The sequence below is a fragment of the Schistosoma haematobium genome, chromosome ZW (genome assembly GCF_000699445.3).
Source record: "Schistosoma haematobium chromosome ZW, whole genome shotgun sequence".
NCBI classification, from domain to species: domain Eukaryota; kingdom Metazoa; phylum Platyhelminthes; class Trematoda; order Strigeidida; family Schistosomatidae; genus Schistosoma; species Schistosoma haematobium.
The window spans coordinates 44,785,574-44,806,565 of record NC_067195.1 but is presented as its reverse complement, the minus strand read 5'-3'; the positions used below and the strand labels follow the sequence as shown (position 1 = coordinate 44,806,565).

Below are 20,992 nucleotides of genomic sequence, written 5' to 3'. Positions count from 1 at the left end.
CAAATTCGTGCAAACTTCGTGATACCAGCACTTGCACTCACCGCACTGCATGCTTCTTTCAATGGGACATCGACAGCTCGGACGTAGGCAATTGCATTTTTTGCACTGTCCAGTCATCAAACAGCAGTCCTCAAAAACTGAAACAATAGTATCCAGAGACAAAAATGGTCCGTGACCAAAAAAGTGGAAAACTGGATACAGCAAAAACGTCAGAGCCTTTCGAGGCTGCATGCGGTTTCGTTTCAACGACCTTGAACGGCCTGACAACAGGCGCGCGACAACATGCTAAGTCATCCTTATTCTTGTTACGTTACCTCCTGGACCCTATCAAGTTTCAAAAAGGAGCTGAGATTCATTTGATAATTGGTATCTCAGGTAAAATTACGAATTAACAATCGAGCCAACGTGTATACTACAAGACAGAGAAAGGTGAAATAATGCCCTTCTCAATGATTTTAAGATTTTTCTACAGCAAAGGACTACTTAAATATGAAGACACTTAATATTTTTTCAACCAAAATGGACACTGGACAAAGCCACAGCAACTGAAATACGGAGTGACCCCCCATACCAGGCCGTCCAAGGTCGTTTGAACAAAACGGCGGGCTGCTCTGAATGGACCTGACCTGAGCGCTTGTCTTGACCATCTACAGCTTAACAATTGTCCAAACATTTCGCCTTGTAAGTTTGTAATCTTACTAGAATATTGATTAACATAAACCACATGATGGTGGAACTTGTTTAGTCATTAACTGTGAGTTGACTGTTGGGTGCTTCTGTAGATTTCCGATTCCCTCAAATCTTTTATCAGTATCTTGATGAGGTATCCTTTCCAGTCTGTCAACACTTTTTCCTTCCCTTAAGTCTTCCTGAATGGATTGTGGAGCACGTTCGCGGTTGCTCACGAGACCACATCATTAATTCAGGCCTTAGGGCGATTAGAAATAAAAAACAAAACCACTAGTCAAATGAGATGTTTCTCATCTAATAAAATAACATGCTGTAACATAGAACATAGATGCAAAACAAACAATAAAATATCATAGGCAATTGGGGGTAATTAGCTTGTAGGTCATTCATTGTGCAGTCTGTTTAGATATGACTGTTAATCCTAGTCGTTGACACTATCATTTTCGCAAGTCTTTAACCGAGGGCCGTTTCTAAAATGAACGAAAGATCACTGAAAGTTGTCCTTTCCAGCACAATTGTTTTGGACAAGCGCTTCTATCAGTTTGTCATCAAAGAGAACTTTAGTGAATGCTCATTAATTTTATGTACATTTTCCACTTCTATTCACTACCTTATTCATTATGTTCATATAAAGTCTGACGTTAATTCAAAAACATTCTGATCCACTTAGATAAGGCGAACAAATATTTTTATACAAAAAACAGTAGACGAAAACTAGTGCATTGACCAAAAGTCCTACAAAGTTTAATTCGTTTCTGCATTGCTAGTTACCATTTATCTTATTCGACGACATTGTGAAATGGTTGTGTTTTCTATCTCATTTTCACGATCAAGTTTATGCTTTGGAGTACGGACTTTGAAATTCATCAGTAGTAAAAAAGGAACAGCTTATTAATGCTAATTTACCCAAAACAACTGGATAGATGTCAAAAAAAAGTAGCTTGGAATACCTCGTGATGGTACATCAATATTCACTATTCGTGTCATTTTAAATAATCGGGTATATCCTACTTGTACAAGCCATTTTTATCTAAATAACCATCTATGATTCCGTTGTAAACATCTTAAGCTATTTCTATCACACTTGTAAGTATCTCGATGTTAAAAAATAACATTTTCATATTAAATATGATAAGCATCCACCTTCTACACATCTAACGCAACTTCATTTTTTTAATTTCAGATATAATAGAACCCGTCCGTTATCTATAAGTATATAGGTACCCGTTTCTCAAATAATTGTACGTTTTTGCCATAATGGTGAAGCAACGTTGCCTTGATCTACTATTCAATAAAATACCTTCCAATTTTATCGCCTACATTGATGAATGCCATATGCCTCGCAATAATAATAATTGGCTCTGGAAATGTTTAATAAATGAGAATTGTGAAAAATATACTTGCATACTTGTTACTTCTGAATTATACAACTACAAAACTGTTGAGAATTCTCATCAGTCACTTAAAGTTCTGCATACTTATAATTATGAAACTTCCGAAAGTCTTGTAAATAAGCTATCAAAGTTATCTTGTTCTGTTAGAAAACGGAACGATCAACAAACATTTATCTTCATAGAGTCATTATCTTGGTTTTTAATTGATTGTCCTATCGATTATGAATTTGATTACTGGTGTCAGTTTGTTATTGGTTCTTTGTTTAATCTTTCTTTAACACCCTATGTACAACGAGTAGTTTGTAACTTTAATCCTGTAATAGATAATTCTAGCAAGGTATATTATGGTGCATCTTCCACAATAATTGATACACTAGAAGCATATGCAACTTCTGTTATTTACTGCCAGTCGTTGACAGAGATTTCAAACAGTTTGACGAATCAGATCTGTCAATCTCTGAAATTATTTCATCGTCGTAGCCTTCAGGGTGAGTGTAACAAATGCTTAGAGAACTCAGTCTCTTTCAACAAGTCTTCATTTACTGAATGTGGTACCATCGAACTTGATACAAAAGCTTTAAAAATTCTCAAGTACTCGATAAATAAAAATGAACCAGATTCTTTACCAGTGCCTAGTCCTTTACCCAAGAGCACTTTTAATCTAACAATGACTGAAAGTGAAAAAATTGCTCGTAGTTTCGTCGTTTTACCGCATGATGCAGTACGGCTGTCCAACACAGTGGAGAAAAGTGAATCTCCTGGTTGTGTTATTCAGTATCAGCCTGATTGTTTTGATGATTTGGATGACGAGGATCCAGATGATGATTTACATATTTGAACATATAGTTTTAACATCTGAATTATTTTGATACAATATATGAAAACAAATATTTTGAGGCTTCACCTTTAAAACCCTTCCTGTAAACTGTTTTCTCCCTAAGTATTAAATTGTAATTATTACTTCTATTTTATATAAAATAAGACGTGTTAGATCATGTGGTTAAGTATCTGTTCTCACTAAATCATAAACACTCAACATTATTTACTTGTGGGGAATGTTATGTGACCTGCACAATCCATTAAAAAGGAATTCATTTTAAATTTATAAAATGATTTAAATGTAATTTTCGAGCCGATTTCCGTATTAAGTCAGTGCAACTTTCATTGTGTTAAATAATTTGGTGTGATTCGCACTAATTTAACTTTTGAATTAGTTCGCTATAATTTTCGTTCAGCAGGACATTCATCTGAACTAAATTTGTGTAAACTTCATCTAGTGGGACAAATGAATTAACTAATGATTGCTACGATAAAATCTGTATGTAAATAAATGTATTAAAATGGGTCTCTATCAATAAAATTTCCCGGCAATCTTTAACTTCTATTTATAATTAGTGGGCCGGGAAAAAAAGGATAATCAGTCTCGTTCAGTATTATTAAGTCTGTCACAACGTAGAACCTGAAGCTTATGTACAAGTTGTCACACCCCATCAGCTCAGAGAGGTGAAATTATACCAAATCCTAGAATAGTAAAGGTAGTATCAGTAGTAACTCCTCGAAGATTTCATGCAGTTGGTTCCCTTTATGAATTTAAATAAAGCCAGAACAAACGTGGATGCAGAGCAATATTAGTTCATTACATCTCGTGGTTTCTCATCAGCTGCTTACAACCGTATATGTACTGAAAGTTTACATTGAAGATACAGTGTGATGCAATTGACGTAGATGAATGAAAAGAATCGGGATGATAAAGGTAATCAATAGTAATTTTATATATGTTCAGGAACAGGTCGGGGTTCTTTTGATATTGGAATCCAAGAAATAAAGGGTGGGTGATGCACTAATTAAGGTTCAGAGACAGATCAGTCAGCTACAACGTAGGACCAGCTACGTATATGCATCGGTTCAAGTTGCCGCTTGGACAGACACAAGATAAATTGCATGATAATCTTAGAGGTTATGAATGGTTTCCATAATATTCATGGAATTAAAAAACTGGTGAGATGGGTTGCGCAATAATCAGACAGGATTTCGAGAGTTTATATAAGTTAAGTGAATGCGAATATATGAGTGAAAGGGTGGTTTTAATGTACAGAAAATAAGAATTCGGCGAGGCAAGACCATAAAGAAATGATTTACCAGGGTAGGAATAGGTTTACTACTGTTTCTTTTTGGATACATAATTCAGGTTTGAGTTTTTTATCGCTGTTGTTTCAGCAAACCGAAGAGACGCCGTGTTCTTTTGTCTACTAATAATTCTGAAGGCTTGAGAAATGTCAATTGTGTGCCTGGTATCAAGTAAATGCCGAGCTATTGCACTGTTAAGTCATTAACCCTCAAAGTCTCAATTTCCCTAGAACATGTTCGGAAATGTGGACATGTACTCTCCTCACTGGCAATAGAAAAAACGTAGGCACCGAAGATGCGACGCGAGGAAAAATATTTGAATTGACGAGATTAAAGCAAAAAGGAGGTTATGGAAAATTCGAAGTCTCAGAATTTGGGAGAGATAAATAATGGATGCGTTTAAGCCATTGCAAACAATTTTGAGCCATGTCATAGTCTCTAACCATTGGTTACGATAATCACACGGACAGAAATCGGTCAGTCTACACCTATTAACATGGCTATGTTCAGTCACTGGTGACTTCATGGACTAATCCCATTCTTTCGTCTAAGTACTTCTAGCAAATTCCTGCATCAGAAATTATCACCCTTTGAGGTAGGTGGTGATTGGGCGTACTCAACATTATTATTAAAGCCGGAGTTAGAAATTATTAATGAAGTAACCAGACGTTATTTTTGAGTAGTTTCCAACAGGTCTCCATGCACAGAACTGTATGATAACACCTAGTAGTGGTATTATTGTGCAATAAATGTGAAAACTATCTTCAGTAAAAGATTGTCATCCAAGAAAGAGTATCTTGGTTCATTTTACAATGGTTTATCTGCACTTCATGTCGCATATCCAAATAAAGCCGACAAGTTATTTGGTATCAGGGTGCGCAATCCAGTTATATATTCCTGGGAACAAATTCATTTCGGAGTAATACAAAGGGCACAAATCACTGGTTACGATTAAATGACTTGTCTCTCGTTAGTAAAATATCTGGTAACTACACTTTTATTAATATCGCTATCATCCAAGCAAACATTTTTCAGTACATGCATCAAAATCTAATTACATTCTTATTTCAAAGTGTTATTTATATATTCACTGTAACTGCTTGTAGATTGATAAATAATATTAACAGCGACATAAGTTAAGAGTAGGAATAATTTATATTATATTATCAAGTACTTGGTAAAATTAACTGGGATCAGTTTATCTCTGAGACTTTTCTATCCTACGTTTTCAAATATCATTAAATATTAGACCAACAGGGGGTGGTCAGGATTCCTGAAGTTCTCAAAAAATATATTTTGTCCTGTTTTATAGCGAACTCTAGGCGCTGAAGGAGAGAAAAAAGGTTAAAAAAACGACGGAAATCATAGTAAACTAGTGGGTGTATTTATTATACAATCGGAACTGCTTGGAATCTAAGATTAGCTAATTGAAATTAGTAAATCCGTAATTCAAAGTCAATCAATTGAATGTTGCGATCAATAGAAGTGTTAATGGTGCATAAATATTTCTGGATGTGATCATCTTCAAAGGTTTAGTCTATTCAATAGGTCTACCAAAATAAATCAGTGAATTAGTTTCTGGAGCGAATCAGTCTCTTGGATGTTAAAGAGAATTCGAGGCCGGTTAGAATATATTATAAACTAATAATCTGGATTAGGATCTGACCTGATTGCTAAACTCAAGCCATTAACCTTTATTATTGATGACTTTCAACTTATATAAATAATCTTTACACACACAGTAATATTCAAACAAACAGTAATATGTAGCATAAATCATGAAAAATACAACAATTAACTATATGCAATTACAGTTCATTGATTGTTTCACTGGATGTTAGCCGAGTTTTTATTGGTTGTTAATATTCTTTCTAGAAATGACTCTTTCTATCAAGATTTACGAAATCTATGCTTATATTAAACAGTTAAACAAATCTTCCTACAGTCTACTGAATATGATGGGAGGGGGGAATGAGTAAATATTGACTGTTTTTATTTGAGCTGAATTTCCCGCAATAATAAACAAACCTTTGTCACTATAGTGACATTTCTGTTAAGTATGAATGAAATAAAGATATATATGTTTATATTTAACAAATGATATATTACCTACTGTTTCTCCCTATAATATTCAATTTATATCCTATTGTTCAAGGTCAAATTGTTGATTAATTAATACTCAGACTGATATAATTCATTTCATACATTCACAAAATTGGTAATAAAATTTATTCCGATTGAACCTTTTCAAGTATTTTGTCTTTTAATAATCCGCATTCATTTCTAACACTTAAAATCAGCTATGATTCTTTTTCTTCTTATCTGCTCCTTTTATTACCTTATTGTTCTCTTAATGGAATAATATAAATAGTTATCATGAATCACATTATCACCGTCACCATAATTTATACTACTTATCGAAATTACCCATTAAGAAAACATGGTAGAATTATTAGCTGAGATCCATACATGTAAGTGATATGTGTGCATTTTCGATTACAGTGATAATATTTTGATAAACGTCATATCTAGTCTTTTGTCAACTTGAATTTTAAAAAAAAATTTTAATCATGATGAAATTTCCAAAATAAAATTATTAAGTGACAAAATACTACATTAATATAATGATTTAGTAAAAAATGGATAGTGGCTAGCAGTAGAATCCAGGACGCGCGTTTCGTCCTATTTGGGACTCCTAAGCTGGGCGTACCTTCATCTCAAAGTTGATGTTCACTTTGCGACTCGAACCCAAACAATACCAAGTGAATTGAAATTCACCCCATCGCACAAGCAAGTGGCTATCAGGACTCAGTAGCTAAGTGGATAACTTCGATGGCGTTTGAAGCGAATGGTACTGGGTTCGAGTCCCAGAGTGAACATCAACCTTGAGATGAAGGTACATCCAGCTGACGAGTCCTAAGTAGGACGAAACGCGCGTCCTGGATTCTACTGCTAACCATTATCCATCATTGCTTACAAAAGGCTTGTGAATTAAGGCAATATCGAGGCATACGCACAGTATGCACATATGCCGATAACAGACTGATCAATTGCAGTCTTAAACCTCAATGGGAAGATACAAGCTAAATAATACCAAGTGAATTGATTTAGTCAATAGTTAATTTAATCATAAATTAATTGAGAGAAAATACAATTAACGGTCATTCACTGTAAATTAATGATTTGATTAGACCTATTTAATTTGTCCATATTGCCGATAGTTTCAGGAAATAAATAAATCTTAAAAATCATATTTTTATTCATGATTCACTCAAAACAAATCAACCTTCTATTGTCAAGCTTTACATACACCTGGTACCAATCAAAATAAATCTTGAAAAGCTAACTTACTGAATTGGACCGAGATCAAGTAATCCTGAATCATTTGAAAAACTCACGTTTCCATGGCATCCCAATCACGAGGGTGTGCGAAACACATGATGTTCAACAAACAAGTTCAAGTTGCTCAACAGAATTTCTAAAGTTTCTAGCGTCAAATTTTGACAGGGACTTTGACAAGTAGTCATAAGCAACATCTGTCTAGACCAACGTAACTATTCATCTGTTCCTAGATTTGAATGGTTTCTTGGCAATTAACGAACCCGGCCTCAAAGTATCGTTGAATAAATAACTGCTTAAAATTCCCTGTATTATTAACCAAATAAACATATATGTTACTAGTACATGTCTTATTATCATTATGATTGCTATTAAAACCATTAATATATACCGTATATAACAACTATATTTTATTACACATCCATAAAAGAATGATACTAAACATTTTCACTAAAACTTCATCCATTAGGAATCGATGAATACTGAATCAGATCAAAATAAGTTGCTACAAAAATTTAAAAATTTACGCAAAGAACCACAAAAACAAGTAGACTATTTAACAAATGCAATAAATGATATCGAAGAAGTAAGTTTTATACAATATATATACAATATCGTTTCATTATTATCTTGTTTTTAAGTTATAGCACAGTATATCTATGCAATTATGTTCAACTTCATGAATTTACCAACAACCCTTAGTCAGTCACTTATCAATGTATGGGGATTTGTGAAGATTGTAGTTGTAGTGTAGTGAACGAGAAACAGGTGGGAACAATCGAATGCATTTAAATACAAAGTTACAGAACGTGTTAGTAAAATCTGAGAACTATGCAGTAAATACTGCATCTGAAAAATGTCAATTAATCGGCTCAGACTTGATTGTCCTTTCGTTTCCAAATCAACCATTCTCTGTTCTCGTTCTCCTGTATTCGATCTTCTTCACCTTCTGCCGCCAGGCGTTTCACTATCGATTGATGATACACACTACATATATCTGTCGACGTCAGTAGCAAATACCACAGTAGGAGTTCCATACTAGGACGAAACGGCCGTTCAGTACTTACAGGTTTTCAATGATGGTCTAGCTTCAATCGATTCATGAATCCAACTTTGAAAATTTTCAATGTCGTTTGAAAAAAACTGTTATAAAGTTGGTTGTTTAAAATGTAACATATTACACTATATTACTATAAACGGTAGATATCATAAAAACTGTAAATGGATAAAGTAACAACATTAATCTATTTCATGCAATATTCTATCTTATTAGACTTATACTTTAAGGTACAACTGTCAACAACTTTTTGAAACTAAATTTACTTCATAGTATGGAATGTTCAAACAAGTTCATTAGAATGAATTGATCTAGAGCTTATACAATAACTGATAAGTCCAATGCAACTTGAATGGTTGATAGTATTCCCCAAAACGAGTTCAGAGAACACAAGTCCACTAAGATTATTCATCTGAGTAATAAGTCTGCTTCATTATAATACACCAGTTTAATATTAACATAATACATATTTTTAAATGCTACAAATTGTCACCGGAACATTTTCACAGTTAATGATAAAATCTATACATGTTAACTTTACTTCGAACTTGTCCATCTACTTGGACAAGAAATTATTAGTTATGAAAGTTTAGAAAATGTTCAACATTACTACAACAGAAAAGCTTCCATAAATAAATAAGATCTCAGTCAGTAGGAAACAGAATGAGATCAATAAATGGTGATCATTATGTTGGATAGTATTTCACCGATTCATGTTTGCTAAAATACTCATTAACATCAAAATCTCACGGTAAATCGAAGACAGATAAATGACGCAAGATTTTGACTCAAAATAGTCAAGTAACACAAATTTTGTACGAAACTTCATGGGCTGAAGTAAGGTCATTCTTATGATCTGTTTCAACTGTATTTATTAAGTCATCTGATTTTATTTTATTTTTGTGATAATTCGTTCTCACCCTAAAACGACTCTGGTGGTATTTTTTTGTTATCCAACATGGTGAGTTTCACATTATTTTTCAGATTTTTTTTTATCATCTTTGTTTCTTCTTAACTTCCGTTTGTCTAGTTGACAATTTACTTCCCATATATAAATGTTCTTAACAATAGCATGTGTGATCCGATCGTCCGACATGCATTGTGCTAATTCATTACATAGTTCTGTTAATCTTCGTCTTCTTATTACATTATTCAAACTCATCAAAAGGACTAACTGTTATAAAATGCATGTTGCTAAAATATTCAGAAGTTTCGAAATGAATCAGCAACAAATCAGCTATCAAATTCACCCAAAAGTCACAAGTAAACATTAAGATACTCTATTTTTCGAAATATACTCAGTTTGTAGATAGTTTGTATCCTGAAATGATATCCGTTGATGAACCACTGGAAAGCCCTAAGGGATAGAGTAGACTGTTTCGAAATTCTCAACATTGCACAGCCAAGACATCATACTAGATTTAGCTGAAAACCATTAAACTTTCAGACAAATATATGAATCCGATTGTCTAATTTTTGAATTTATGATTTGTGAAATGAGATTTATTCATTATAACACAGTTCATACTTGTTAACATATTTTATTTATTTCCAGAATCTTATTCGAAATAAAGAAAGTTATAAAATACAAATGCAGAAAATCGATCAACTATTTCGAGCTAATGTGAACGATCTTAATGAACAGATAAATGTAAGCAATGTTACATTTTGAAAAAAAAGAATATTCATCATCTATGATGATTCTATAGTTTATAAACTGGATGGTTTAATTACAATACCATGTCTGAAGACCACTCTGAATATGAACCTTACTAAAAAGATGTTAAAATTATAATCCAAGCACATTCTATGAACGATGGACAGTTTCTACAAACTTCCCATTCATGTCAGTCTGTTCTCAGTAAATATGTCGATACAGATCCAATCCATTAATCAGTCAGCACCAGTTTAAAAAATCATATGATTATATACCAGTTCAAGACAAATGTTAATAGGAATGTCAATAGATATGAAGATAATAGAGCTTTTAAGTATAAATTATCATCAACGGGTGGTCAAATTAGACTGAATCTCCACCAGTAGATTGCTCACCTCTGTCCTAGGTAGAACGTTAATGATCCTATCTCTGAACATGATGGTTTTATTGCACGCTTCCATTATCATTCTGGACATCATTTGCGCTTCATTAATTTTAATCATAATAAATCTTAAGATAGAAATTATTTAGGAATTAACATTGATGATAATATCAAATTAGAATCAATAAATGAGAATACTGATTAAGATTGATCTTCACTGGAACAAAGCCTCAGTTTCTTGGTTCACACTAGTTTTAATATGAAATTGGTATGTTAATCGGAATAAAAGGTTTGCTTACATTTTTCAATTCTGTAAAAATAGCCTTCTTCCACATAACGAAATAGGATAAACTGGATCAGGGAACATTTGGACGATTGTTGCTCTTGATTTTCCAAACTCTCTCGAGTTATAATTAAAACGCTTATAAAATAACCAAAACAAACTTGATCTTTAGGTTTTTATGAGTATATTCGTAATACCAACTGTTTGGATACTTAAAAACAAATACTTTGAAAAGTCTTACTAGGATTAACATCCTTAAGTAGTTGTATTTAAATAACCGAACATGTAAGATCTAGATTAGTTAAAAGGATGTGAAAAAAATTTGTTTTTGTTGAATTGTTCCCTATTTATAAATGTTCAATTTTCATTAATACAAATTATTTAGCAATTGAAAAATGACCTTGAAATTCAGTCACTTCATTTGAAACAAATTGAAAAGTGGTTAAAAGCAACACGGGGATGGATTTTAATTCGAAAATATTTGTATAAACAGAAATATCGTAAATGGAAAATGGAATTGTTACGAACTCATTATCATGTAGGTTTTATCATATTTATGTTGTGACTATTGAAGTGAAACTATCTGAAACGTCGCTTCAGTCATCAATAGAAAAAAATATTTTTCATTGGTAATTTACTGAACCTAATTCGTGATCTTTCCTCGATAATTATACTTCTAAATAAGAAAGATTGGTTCAATAAAACGTCCTCTTTTCGGAGAATTCAAAGATGCCTAGTTACTACCAAGTATTATAATGTGATATTATATTTCCAGTAATGAATAATCAGTGAATTTATGATGTTTAGTTAGACTGAGTAAATAAAATAACAGAAAGCAATACTTGAAAATAACGAGACAGTAATTTACCTTTATGTCCAAATTGTATACTAGTAGTTAAAAATCGATTATCTCTTGGACACTTCAGTTAACAACATTGAATTCATAGGTAAGGGCAAAAGTGTGGATACCTCGTTAAAAAGTTATACTAAACTTATCAGTATCCAGTATTTTAGAGCAATTTTCAGATTGAATCTGTTTATTGATTTGATTTATGATAAAGATGTTCTGAATTAAAACAATAATTTTCAAGATACGTATTCCAATGTGAAAAAGTTACAATTATGTGAATTTAATAGTCAATAATGGATAATCCTGCTACTTATTTCCTAAACATCATTATTTTTAAGTCAGTTATTTAGAATTATGAATTTAGTAGTCATTTCCACTGATTCTTTATTTCTACCGTTCACTCAATTAGCTAATTTCAACAACTCATCTCCTTGCACTAAAGTATTAAAGTTCCACCAGTAATGAGAAGGATACTAAATGAATCAAACGGTCGCCCGATATTTGGATTAGTCCAATTTACCAAATTAAATTTTAAACTTTCCATACTGCCACACATAGAGATGTTTCCTAAGAAATTCTAAATTACTTACATTAGTTTAAATAAAATAGCATTTCTATATAATTAACTTGTTATTATATTTTCTTATTCAGATTGAAGGTGCATATGAAGCATTCAATAAAACTGTATTCGGTAATGAAGCTAATCATCCAATATGGAAAGTATGTACAAATTCATTAGCAACAGTACAATATCCTACTTCTAATAACTGGATAAATGAACAATCTTGGCTTCATTATAGAAAACAAATTATTGAATCACAATTAAGTACAAAAAGTAAAGATGAAATAAAATGCATTCAACATAGATTACGTAGTAAAATTACTCAACAAATACTTAATCATTATTCTAATAGAGAATCTCATGAAAATAATGAAGATTATGTTGATGAAATTAATGAATTAAAGCAACAAGATGAATTAACAAATTATCCTTACAGCATAAATCATCCATTACATATACATGAGCAACAATTGATGAATACATTTAATCAAATAAAAACTGTGCAATATTTAAATCTAATTGAATTAAATGAAAAAGAGAATGATTTACATTCATTACTGTAAGTTTGTTTTTCATTTTAATAGACTGGTTATATGCAAAAAAAAGGTAATCCTTATAGAATAAATACAATATTAAAAAACACCATCTGTAAATCTTTAATTTAAAGATATTGTTGGTGATATAATGAAAAACTATATCTGAAGTGGATGTCAGGTCAAAAGACAGTCTGTACAGAAAATCTTTCTATAAAAACAAAATCGTCCTCTGATTAAAAGCTAGGTTATAACGACTGGCCAATTTAATGTTTATTTTACTGTCCACCTACTTTTATCAACCTTAGTACACAAGCCATCCGTTGTAGATACGTTTTCCTCTTATTGAAAAATATCTACTATCATGACTTAACAAAGAAAAACATAGGTTAATGATGTTCTCTATTCTACAGCGTGTAATATATTCATGGAATCCAGCTTTAGATACATTCTTCGATAGCATTTATTAGACCGGCGAAAAGATTAGGGGTGTTGTACGCCTCAAAGTACCTTACATTACAAACGCATAACCGATTTACGTACTGAAACATGAATTATGTACTAAAAAATTTATATTTTTAGACGTTAATTTTTATATCTATATGTGCATATTTTCATTAACCAACCCAGTATTTTTTATTGTTTAGTAAAAGGTAATAACAGCGTTGCTCTACTTGCAATTAAGTCTGCAAAGAAAGGTTTAATCCCGTGAATGAAATTGCTAGACACAGGTGAAACCGTCGGATGAAAGCTGGCAAATCATTTGTTTTCTTTTTTAAAACGAGAACAGAACAATCTGAATCGATACAGTGGTTAACACTGACCTCAAAATGGAATTTTTAAACACTTCCTCACGTTTAGTTAAGGGTATAATCTTCATATAAAATAGAGTTCCTATCTATTAAAAGACGTAACACAGTAATGTTCAAGTTAATTTTATGATAAGTGTTGACAACCAGGAAACTATTCATCGAGAATTTTCTCTTTTACCTGATGTATATAACTGTTTTCTAATGATTTGCAGTTACTAATAGGTATCCTGTTTATAAATTTCTAGGACCATAAAACCCTAATCGTATGATACGAGCCTACTGAATCAAAGTCGTTAGTTCACCGAAATAGCTTCACCAAATCATTATTAGTACGTTGATACTTAAACTTTAATTCTGAAATTGCCAGAAAAATGAAACAAGTTGATGAATCTTGTTTAAACTACCACAAAATATCACTATTTTATTGTGTCCCAAACACTATCATTAGTTGACAAAAAAAGTTAACTGTAACATATAAAAGATCTACTAATTACTTTTGTTTAATATTTTTGAAAAATAAAGGACCGAAACCCCTCTGATAATTAAACCGTCAGGTACATATCATTTTATATCTTCTGGAGGACCTTAAATTTTATGTTTACCACTGAATAATCAAGGAGTTTCGGGGATAAAAATAAGCTATCTGAAATTCTTTACTATACAGTATAAAATATTTTGAAACTTACTGAATTTGTATTTTAAAAAGTTTACTTTTGATTTACAGAACACACATTAGGAATCTGAAATTTGATCTTGATAATGAATACACAAAATATACACAAATGAGTTTCAATGAAATCGACAAGAAGAAACAACAGTTGATCAACGTAAGTTTCTTTTTCCTTCGTTTTTTCCCCATTAAAATTAATTCAGTTAACTTCTTGACTCTTTTTTTTAATTATAGTTTTCAAAAGTACTAGATGAATTAGAAGAAGAAGAGACTGTTGAATTCAACAATTTAATTAGTAAAGCAAGAAAAACAAATGAAACAAGGATTGTACTTAAAAAGGAGTTGAAATATTTGAGAATTAGTCAAAATATCAATGCTATGCATCGTTTTACTTATTTTGATTATAGGTATAATTTACCTTTATGCAAATTATAAAACAAGGTTATATTTGTTCTACATAATTGTGGTATTTGTACTAACTGATGATTCATTTGTACTTGATTACGTGCTGATTACAAATTACAAATAATAATGCATTCATTTGTGTTCATCTAATTCTACCTACCTTAAATTGCACTATTTTTGGAATTCGTAGTTATCACATTTTTTGGGTCCCTTATTTAGATGTCAATTAGATCGGACGATTTATTCACTATATTTTGTCCATATGATGACAGTATTTCTTAAAATATATTACAGTTTCACTAAATTGGTAAAATATATTTTTTAATTAATCTAAATGCGAAAAATTATATGTAAAGAATTATCATGATACACAGCAATATATGTGAATTCCCAGTAAAGATTGTTATTTTTTGTATGTTTCTGTTATAATAACATAGCGAACAACAATTCAATTTTTTTTGTTTTAAAAAGAAACATTATCACTAAGAAGACGAAGATTATTAGAACTAGGTGGTATATTAGCGCAATACATTTCGAACAATCTGGTCACACATATACTTGTTAAGAACGTATATATATATATATATATATATATATATATATATATATATATATATATATATATATATATATATATATATATATATATAAGGTTGACTAGACATATGGAGGTTAAGTGGAAACAGAGGAAATAACGTAGAAAACGATATGAAACTTACCATGCCCAGTAATGAACTTATATTATCAGGGTAGGTTTAAGGTGAGCACAAACTATTTTTGAGTACATAAAGGGGGTCCGACTTTTCGTATGGCTAAGGCTTCAATAAGCCTTAGTATACGCCCTTTAACACATTTGTCCAACACCATTAAAACCAAGCTAAGATTAAACTTGTGACCTGTTGCAACTATATGTTCGACAATAGAGGATCATGGATGTTTATCATCTACTCTTATTGGGTCATTTGATTTTATTTGACACCTTAATTTGGTGATCACAATAACATCCCTATTTATGTGTGGCCACACACACATTTAAACTGGTAAATGCAGTGGGATGTGACGCAATCATTTTCATGTCTTTTAGGTTTTCCATGAAGCATGAACCTTGTTATTTCCTTGATAATGACCATCACTGAGTAATACGTCTTGTTGATGACCGATTTAAGCGTTTGTTTTAATAAAAGGCTATTTGAATCACCTCTAAATAGTATGGTGAATTCGACACTTTACATCTAGGTTTTTTTCTGCCAAGGCTATAGTACGTCTCACTGTACCATAAAATTTCCATCTATTTATGAATTTAAGGGGATAGCCACTTCCCATTAGTGCTTTGTTTAACAACCTAGCATCATCATCAATAGCGCCATTTGTGCAAAAGGGAATATACTAAGGTTTATTGAAGCCTTAGCCCTACGAAAATTCAAACCCACTATGTGTATTCAAAAACAGTTTGTTCTCAACTTTAACCAACCCTAGTAATATTAGCTTATTATCCAGAGTGGTAAAGTTTTGTAGTGGCATTTAATATTTAATATGAATAGAAGATATAAGGTGACATTCATCATGGACCACACCTGCATGGCCGAGCCACGCCGTTCGATCAACTCCAATTAATTCAATCATTCTTCCCGCCTTCTCCATCGTTAGGTATTTCTCCGCGTTAAATATTGAATATCTATTTCCCGAGTTGTCTCATGTTCAGCTTTGAGGATTGTATGGTTATGGTCCAATGCCACTACAGTTTCAAATTTTTCGCATTATTTTCTTTATTATCCTTGTCTTCTCTTACTCTCCATTTCTATTTCAATTGACCTTTCATTTTTATATATAAATGTTCTTAACAAGTGTGTGTGATCAGAGTGTTTGAAATGTATTGCACTAATATATCACATAGTTCTAATAATCTTCGTCTTCTTATTACACTATCAAAATTTATCAAAGAGACTAATTGCTTTAAACATATTATTTCAATAGTTGAAATCATTAGTCAATTGAAGCTAGACCACCATCGAGAACTTGGAGGCACTGTACGACCATTTCGTCCTAGTATGGGACTTCTCAGCAGTACAAATCCACGATCTCGCCCCGCGACACTCGAACCCACGATCTATCGGTCTCGCGTGCAAACGCTTAACCTCTAGACCACTGCGCCAGCGGTGTCAATGTCTGACTTCAACCAATCCACGAAATTGAGCCACCGTCCACCATTGTGATAATAATCAACTGCTCACTAGTGACTGATTTCAAGAGGCATTCCCTGGAGTTCTAGATAGAAGCCGCGACCAGTAGAGTTCAACCAGGTATTTGTGAGATATCAGCTAACTGAAGACAACAGTGTACGGTGGCGCAATTTCGTGGATTAGTTGAAGTAAGACATTAACACCGCTGGATGCCGGCTCAGTGGTCTGGTGATTAGGCTACTGGAGAGCAACTGATAGGTCCTGAGTTCGAACTACGCGAGGGGCGGGATCGCGAATGCACGCTGCCAAGGTGTCCCACAATACGACGAAACGGCCATCCATTGCTTCCGGGTTTTCCATGGTGGTCTAGCTCCAACTGACTTATAGTGACTCACATGTATCACGAGAACACGACTGGTTTAATAAAAACAATTATTATTATAACCAACTGTACCAGTGCTTGTTTTAATGTGCTTTTGTTTAACTGTGCTAATTATAGCCATTTTGTGCTTCCATTACCTTCCATCATTGTTTCGCGGTTTTTGGTACTGTTCGCACGTACTCCTTTCTCCTGTTTCCACTTGTACCATTCCTTGGCACGATCTTGGTATTCGTTAGATACCACGAGATCGCCAACGAAATAAACCTGGTTACGCTCGACCTTCGCCTTCTGATTTACTTGGCACGTGTTTCTTGGTAGCGGTGTTCATAGTCAATCTCGACTCGACGCCACGCTACAGACTCATGGTTTCAACTATTGACATTACTAAAATCTCCACAAAACCCCTTGTGATATTATTATTAATAAGTCCAGGTACATTTAATTAGTTTGGTTAACATCAGCACTACACTATTATCAAATATATTTACTTTTAAAAAGTGAAAATTTACTCTGTCTTTCATAAAACATAATCTTAAATAACATCTGAGAGAATAACAGGTACGAAATACAAGTAAGGACAAATAATGTTTTATCAAAAAATGTAGTTATCAGTAAAGGGGTTGTGGAGATTGTTAAGTTTTTGATTGAGATCATGAACCGATTGATGTTAAAGCAAACGAAACGGCGGTCCAGTGCTTCCAGGTTTTAAATGGTGGTCTAACATTAATTGGTTCATGATCTCAATCAAAATATGTAGTCTTGAATCTGTGACAAACGATAAATAAAATTTGTCAATGAATCTGTAATTAAACCAACTATAAAGTACAACACTTTTTTAAGAAACAGGATTTCAGAAATAAACAGGGGTTGATTTAGATCCAACTCAAAAAGAATTGTTTAACCTAAAGAAAATGCTTCTCCTTTGTTTCCGATTTTTCTCTTTTCCTTCTGTTTCATACATCGAAGCGAGAATTGAGAATATTTGGGTAGGATAACAAGGATTATTGTTGTTCCTGTAAGTCATCATCAGATGCCGACAAATTTCAGTATTATAAAATAAAAATACTTTGAAATTAACAAACTTATGCAACTAAAGCTGGTTAGGAATGAGTAAATATCACCATGATGGCGTGAAAATGCAAATAGAGTCATCAATATTCCACGAATTGTCGCAACTCAATTCAATAAGTAAATGGCGGTTCTGGAACAGCGAAAATAGGAACAAAAGACCGTATATCTAAAGATTAAACTATGATATGAAGTAAGCTCTGATATCAAGAATGATGACTAAATCTTTGCAACAAAATCACCTAGCGCAAACGACAGAAATGACACAATTATTCACCTACACCAAAACTCATCTCTAGCATTTAACGATCATTTATATGAACTATTTCAATCACAATTTCTCATTATCCAAATACTACCTCAGCCTTTTAATGTCGAATCGTTAAAATCAAAGTAATAAATGTTTAGGTACTTGCAGTTTGAGGTACTACGAATTGAAGGACGTAAACATTTTGACTTAATGTTTAGCTTCATCTTTCGTGTGTTTGTTTTCACATTCAGTTTGACATCGTGTTTCGTCGCGAAAGGCTGCTCCTCACACTAGAAGGATGTGCCTCCGAGATGCTTCGTTAGAACTATTGTGGTGTTTGTATGAATGAACGATTCCTGCTTACTTGTTGAATGCTTGGTTTTGAATCCCAAATACAGTACATTCGTTCGTGCTTATCTAGTACTTCTTGATCCAATTGCGTCATTTCTGGTATTCTTAGTTTGTACTATAATTTAAATACTCCTAATTATCACAACTATGCATCACACTTTTTTGTAATCTGTCTTTTCATACTTCAAACTTCCATTTGGATTAAAACTTTTTACAAGTATTAGATAACGAATCGTCAGTTTAAAATGCACCATGTCTTGGGTATTACGTAATTCATTTCTCTAAGATTTTAACACAAGCACAGTTGTTGCTAAAATGTGTGGCCTGAAATTGCATCTGAGGTCATGAGCAAGCAGGTTATCTAAGAAACTCCAACCATGTACAAAGAAAGCCTACTGTCACGCAATCTCATGACCATTATTTTAATTTAGTATGAAACTTGTATAAAGCACACCTTATGGCAGAATTGTTCATTATTACGTTAGTATTATGTCGCCAGTTCATGAACTGCATCACATCTACTGACCGGTCCTTGCCACTGCATCCTTCCTGTTAAATAGTTAACACAGGTGATCCGACCAACATATTGCAGTTAGTACCTAATAGACACAAGAAATCATTGTTATAGATCCATGCCGCTTTTGCGAACGAAAAATCAGTGGAAAAAAACCTATTTACTTTTACATGCAAAATTACAGCGTTCAGAAAATATGAAAAACATACATTAAATATATTATTGTCACATTTTCCTTCAATTTCCCTTAACTTACCCGATTATTTCCTTAAATCTGTTCTTATTTCGATTGCTGGATGATCGCCTTCCTGTTCTCGTCATTTCAATCTTCTGCTCCCAGGCATTTGTAGTGACCTACTTTTATCAAGAGAACGAGAATGGTGTAATGGAAACAATTATTATTTAACTGTACCAAAATACATACATCCTCCCGTTGATTGTGACCTTGCACGAATTCGGTTGCGCTCAGTAACCACACTTGTAACCTGGCACGATCTCGGTATTCTTTCGATACCACGAGATTGCTAACAAATACATCTCGACTATAGCCATCAGCTGCCTTCTGATACTTGGCCTACGGAGGATCATATCGGTTAACTGGCACGTAGTCTTCCTGTAGTGGTGATCATGGTCAACCGCGACTCGACGCCACACTACGCATTCCACTTTCGATCGATGCTACATACTACTTATACCTGTCAGAATAAGCAGAATACACCGCTCCGCGTCTATGTCTTAGTTTAGAAAGCGTATTTACTGACCTCTTCTGGCCACTTTTGGTGAAGCTCTAGAGAGAAGTCTGCGGCCAAGATAATTATCTGGCACCTCAGGACGATCTGATGAGACTTCAAAGTTGGGAGGATGGCAATGGGTTAACCTTTAACACTTCTAAGTATGAAGTAGTCCGTCAAAGACATGTCGTAGATTGAAAACACAACTTATGTAACTCGTATCTAGAGGTATCCCAAGTTGGTGCCCTATAATCTGAAATATTACATTGACTGCTACAAAAATGCCTTTCGAGCAAACCTTGGATTGATAAAGTTGAAGCGTATTTTTGACCAGTACAATGGGCAAACTGTCCACTTGATCCCCTACAGTTTAATTCAACTCCATTTAGAGTATGAAAACAGTGTTTCCTCTCTCATTGAAAAATAATAGAGACATAATGGAACTCATCCAAAGGCGAGCCACTAAATCAGTTAAAGTACTTCAATTCAAATCTTATCAATAGCGCCTCAAGTCGCTGAAGCTTTGCTCATTTAAGTATTGCTGTCTCAGAGTTGACCTTCCAATGACTTACAGAACCTTAAGTACTTCTGAACATCCTCCTAAATACCCACTTAACTTCAGTTCTAATACAAACCTTAGGGGTAACACCCATAAAAGAGAAACGCAACACAGCTGAACGAACTGTAAGCACATATCTGTAAGAGTAGACAAATGTTGGAATCGGCTGCCTGCTGAGCTAGATCACATGATTCCT

General features: G+C 33.2%; 1 protein-coding gene across 1 annotated transcript; it reads left to right on the top strand.

Annotated features, from left to right (window-relative positions):
- The first annotated feature begins 400 nt into the window (after window positions 1–400).
- MS3_00003667 (uncharacterized protein) lies at window positions 401–3,910 on the top strand. The gene is made up of 3 exons (XM_012937492.3): window positions 401–429; window positions 473–681; window positions 1,874–3,910. Exon 3 carries the CDS (start codon window positions 1,948–1,950, stop codon window positions 2,920–2,922), a length of 975 nt encoding a protein of 324 aa, XP_012792946.1. The 5' UTR covers window positions 401–429; window positions 473–681; window positions 1,874–1,947; the 3' UTR covers window positions 2,923–3,910.
- The last annotated feature ends 17,082 nt before the right edge of the window (window positions 3,911–20,992 follow it).

What these genes read in the sequence shown, in the direction of transcription:
- MS3_00003667 (XM_012937492.3), top strand. Translation starts at nt 1,948, where the DNA reads ATGGTGAAGCAACGTTGCCTTGATCTACTATTCAATAAAATACCTTCC.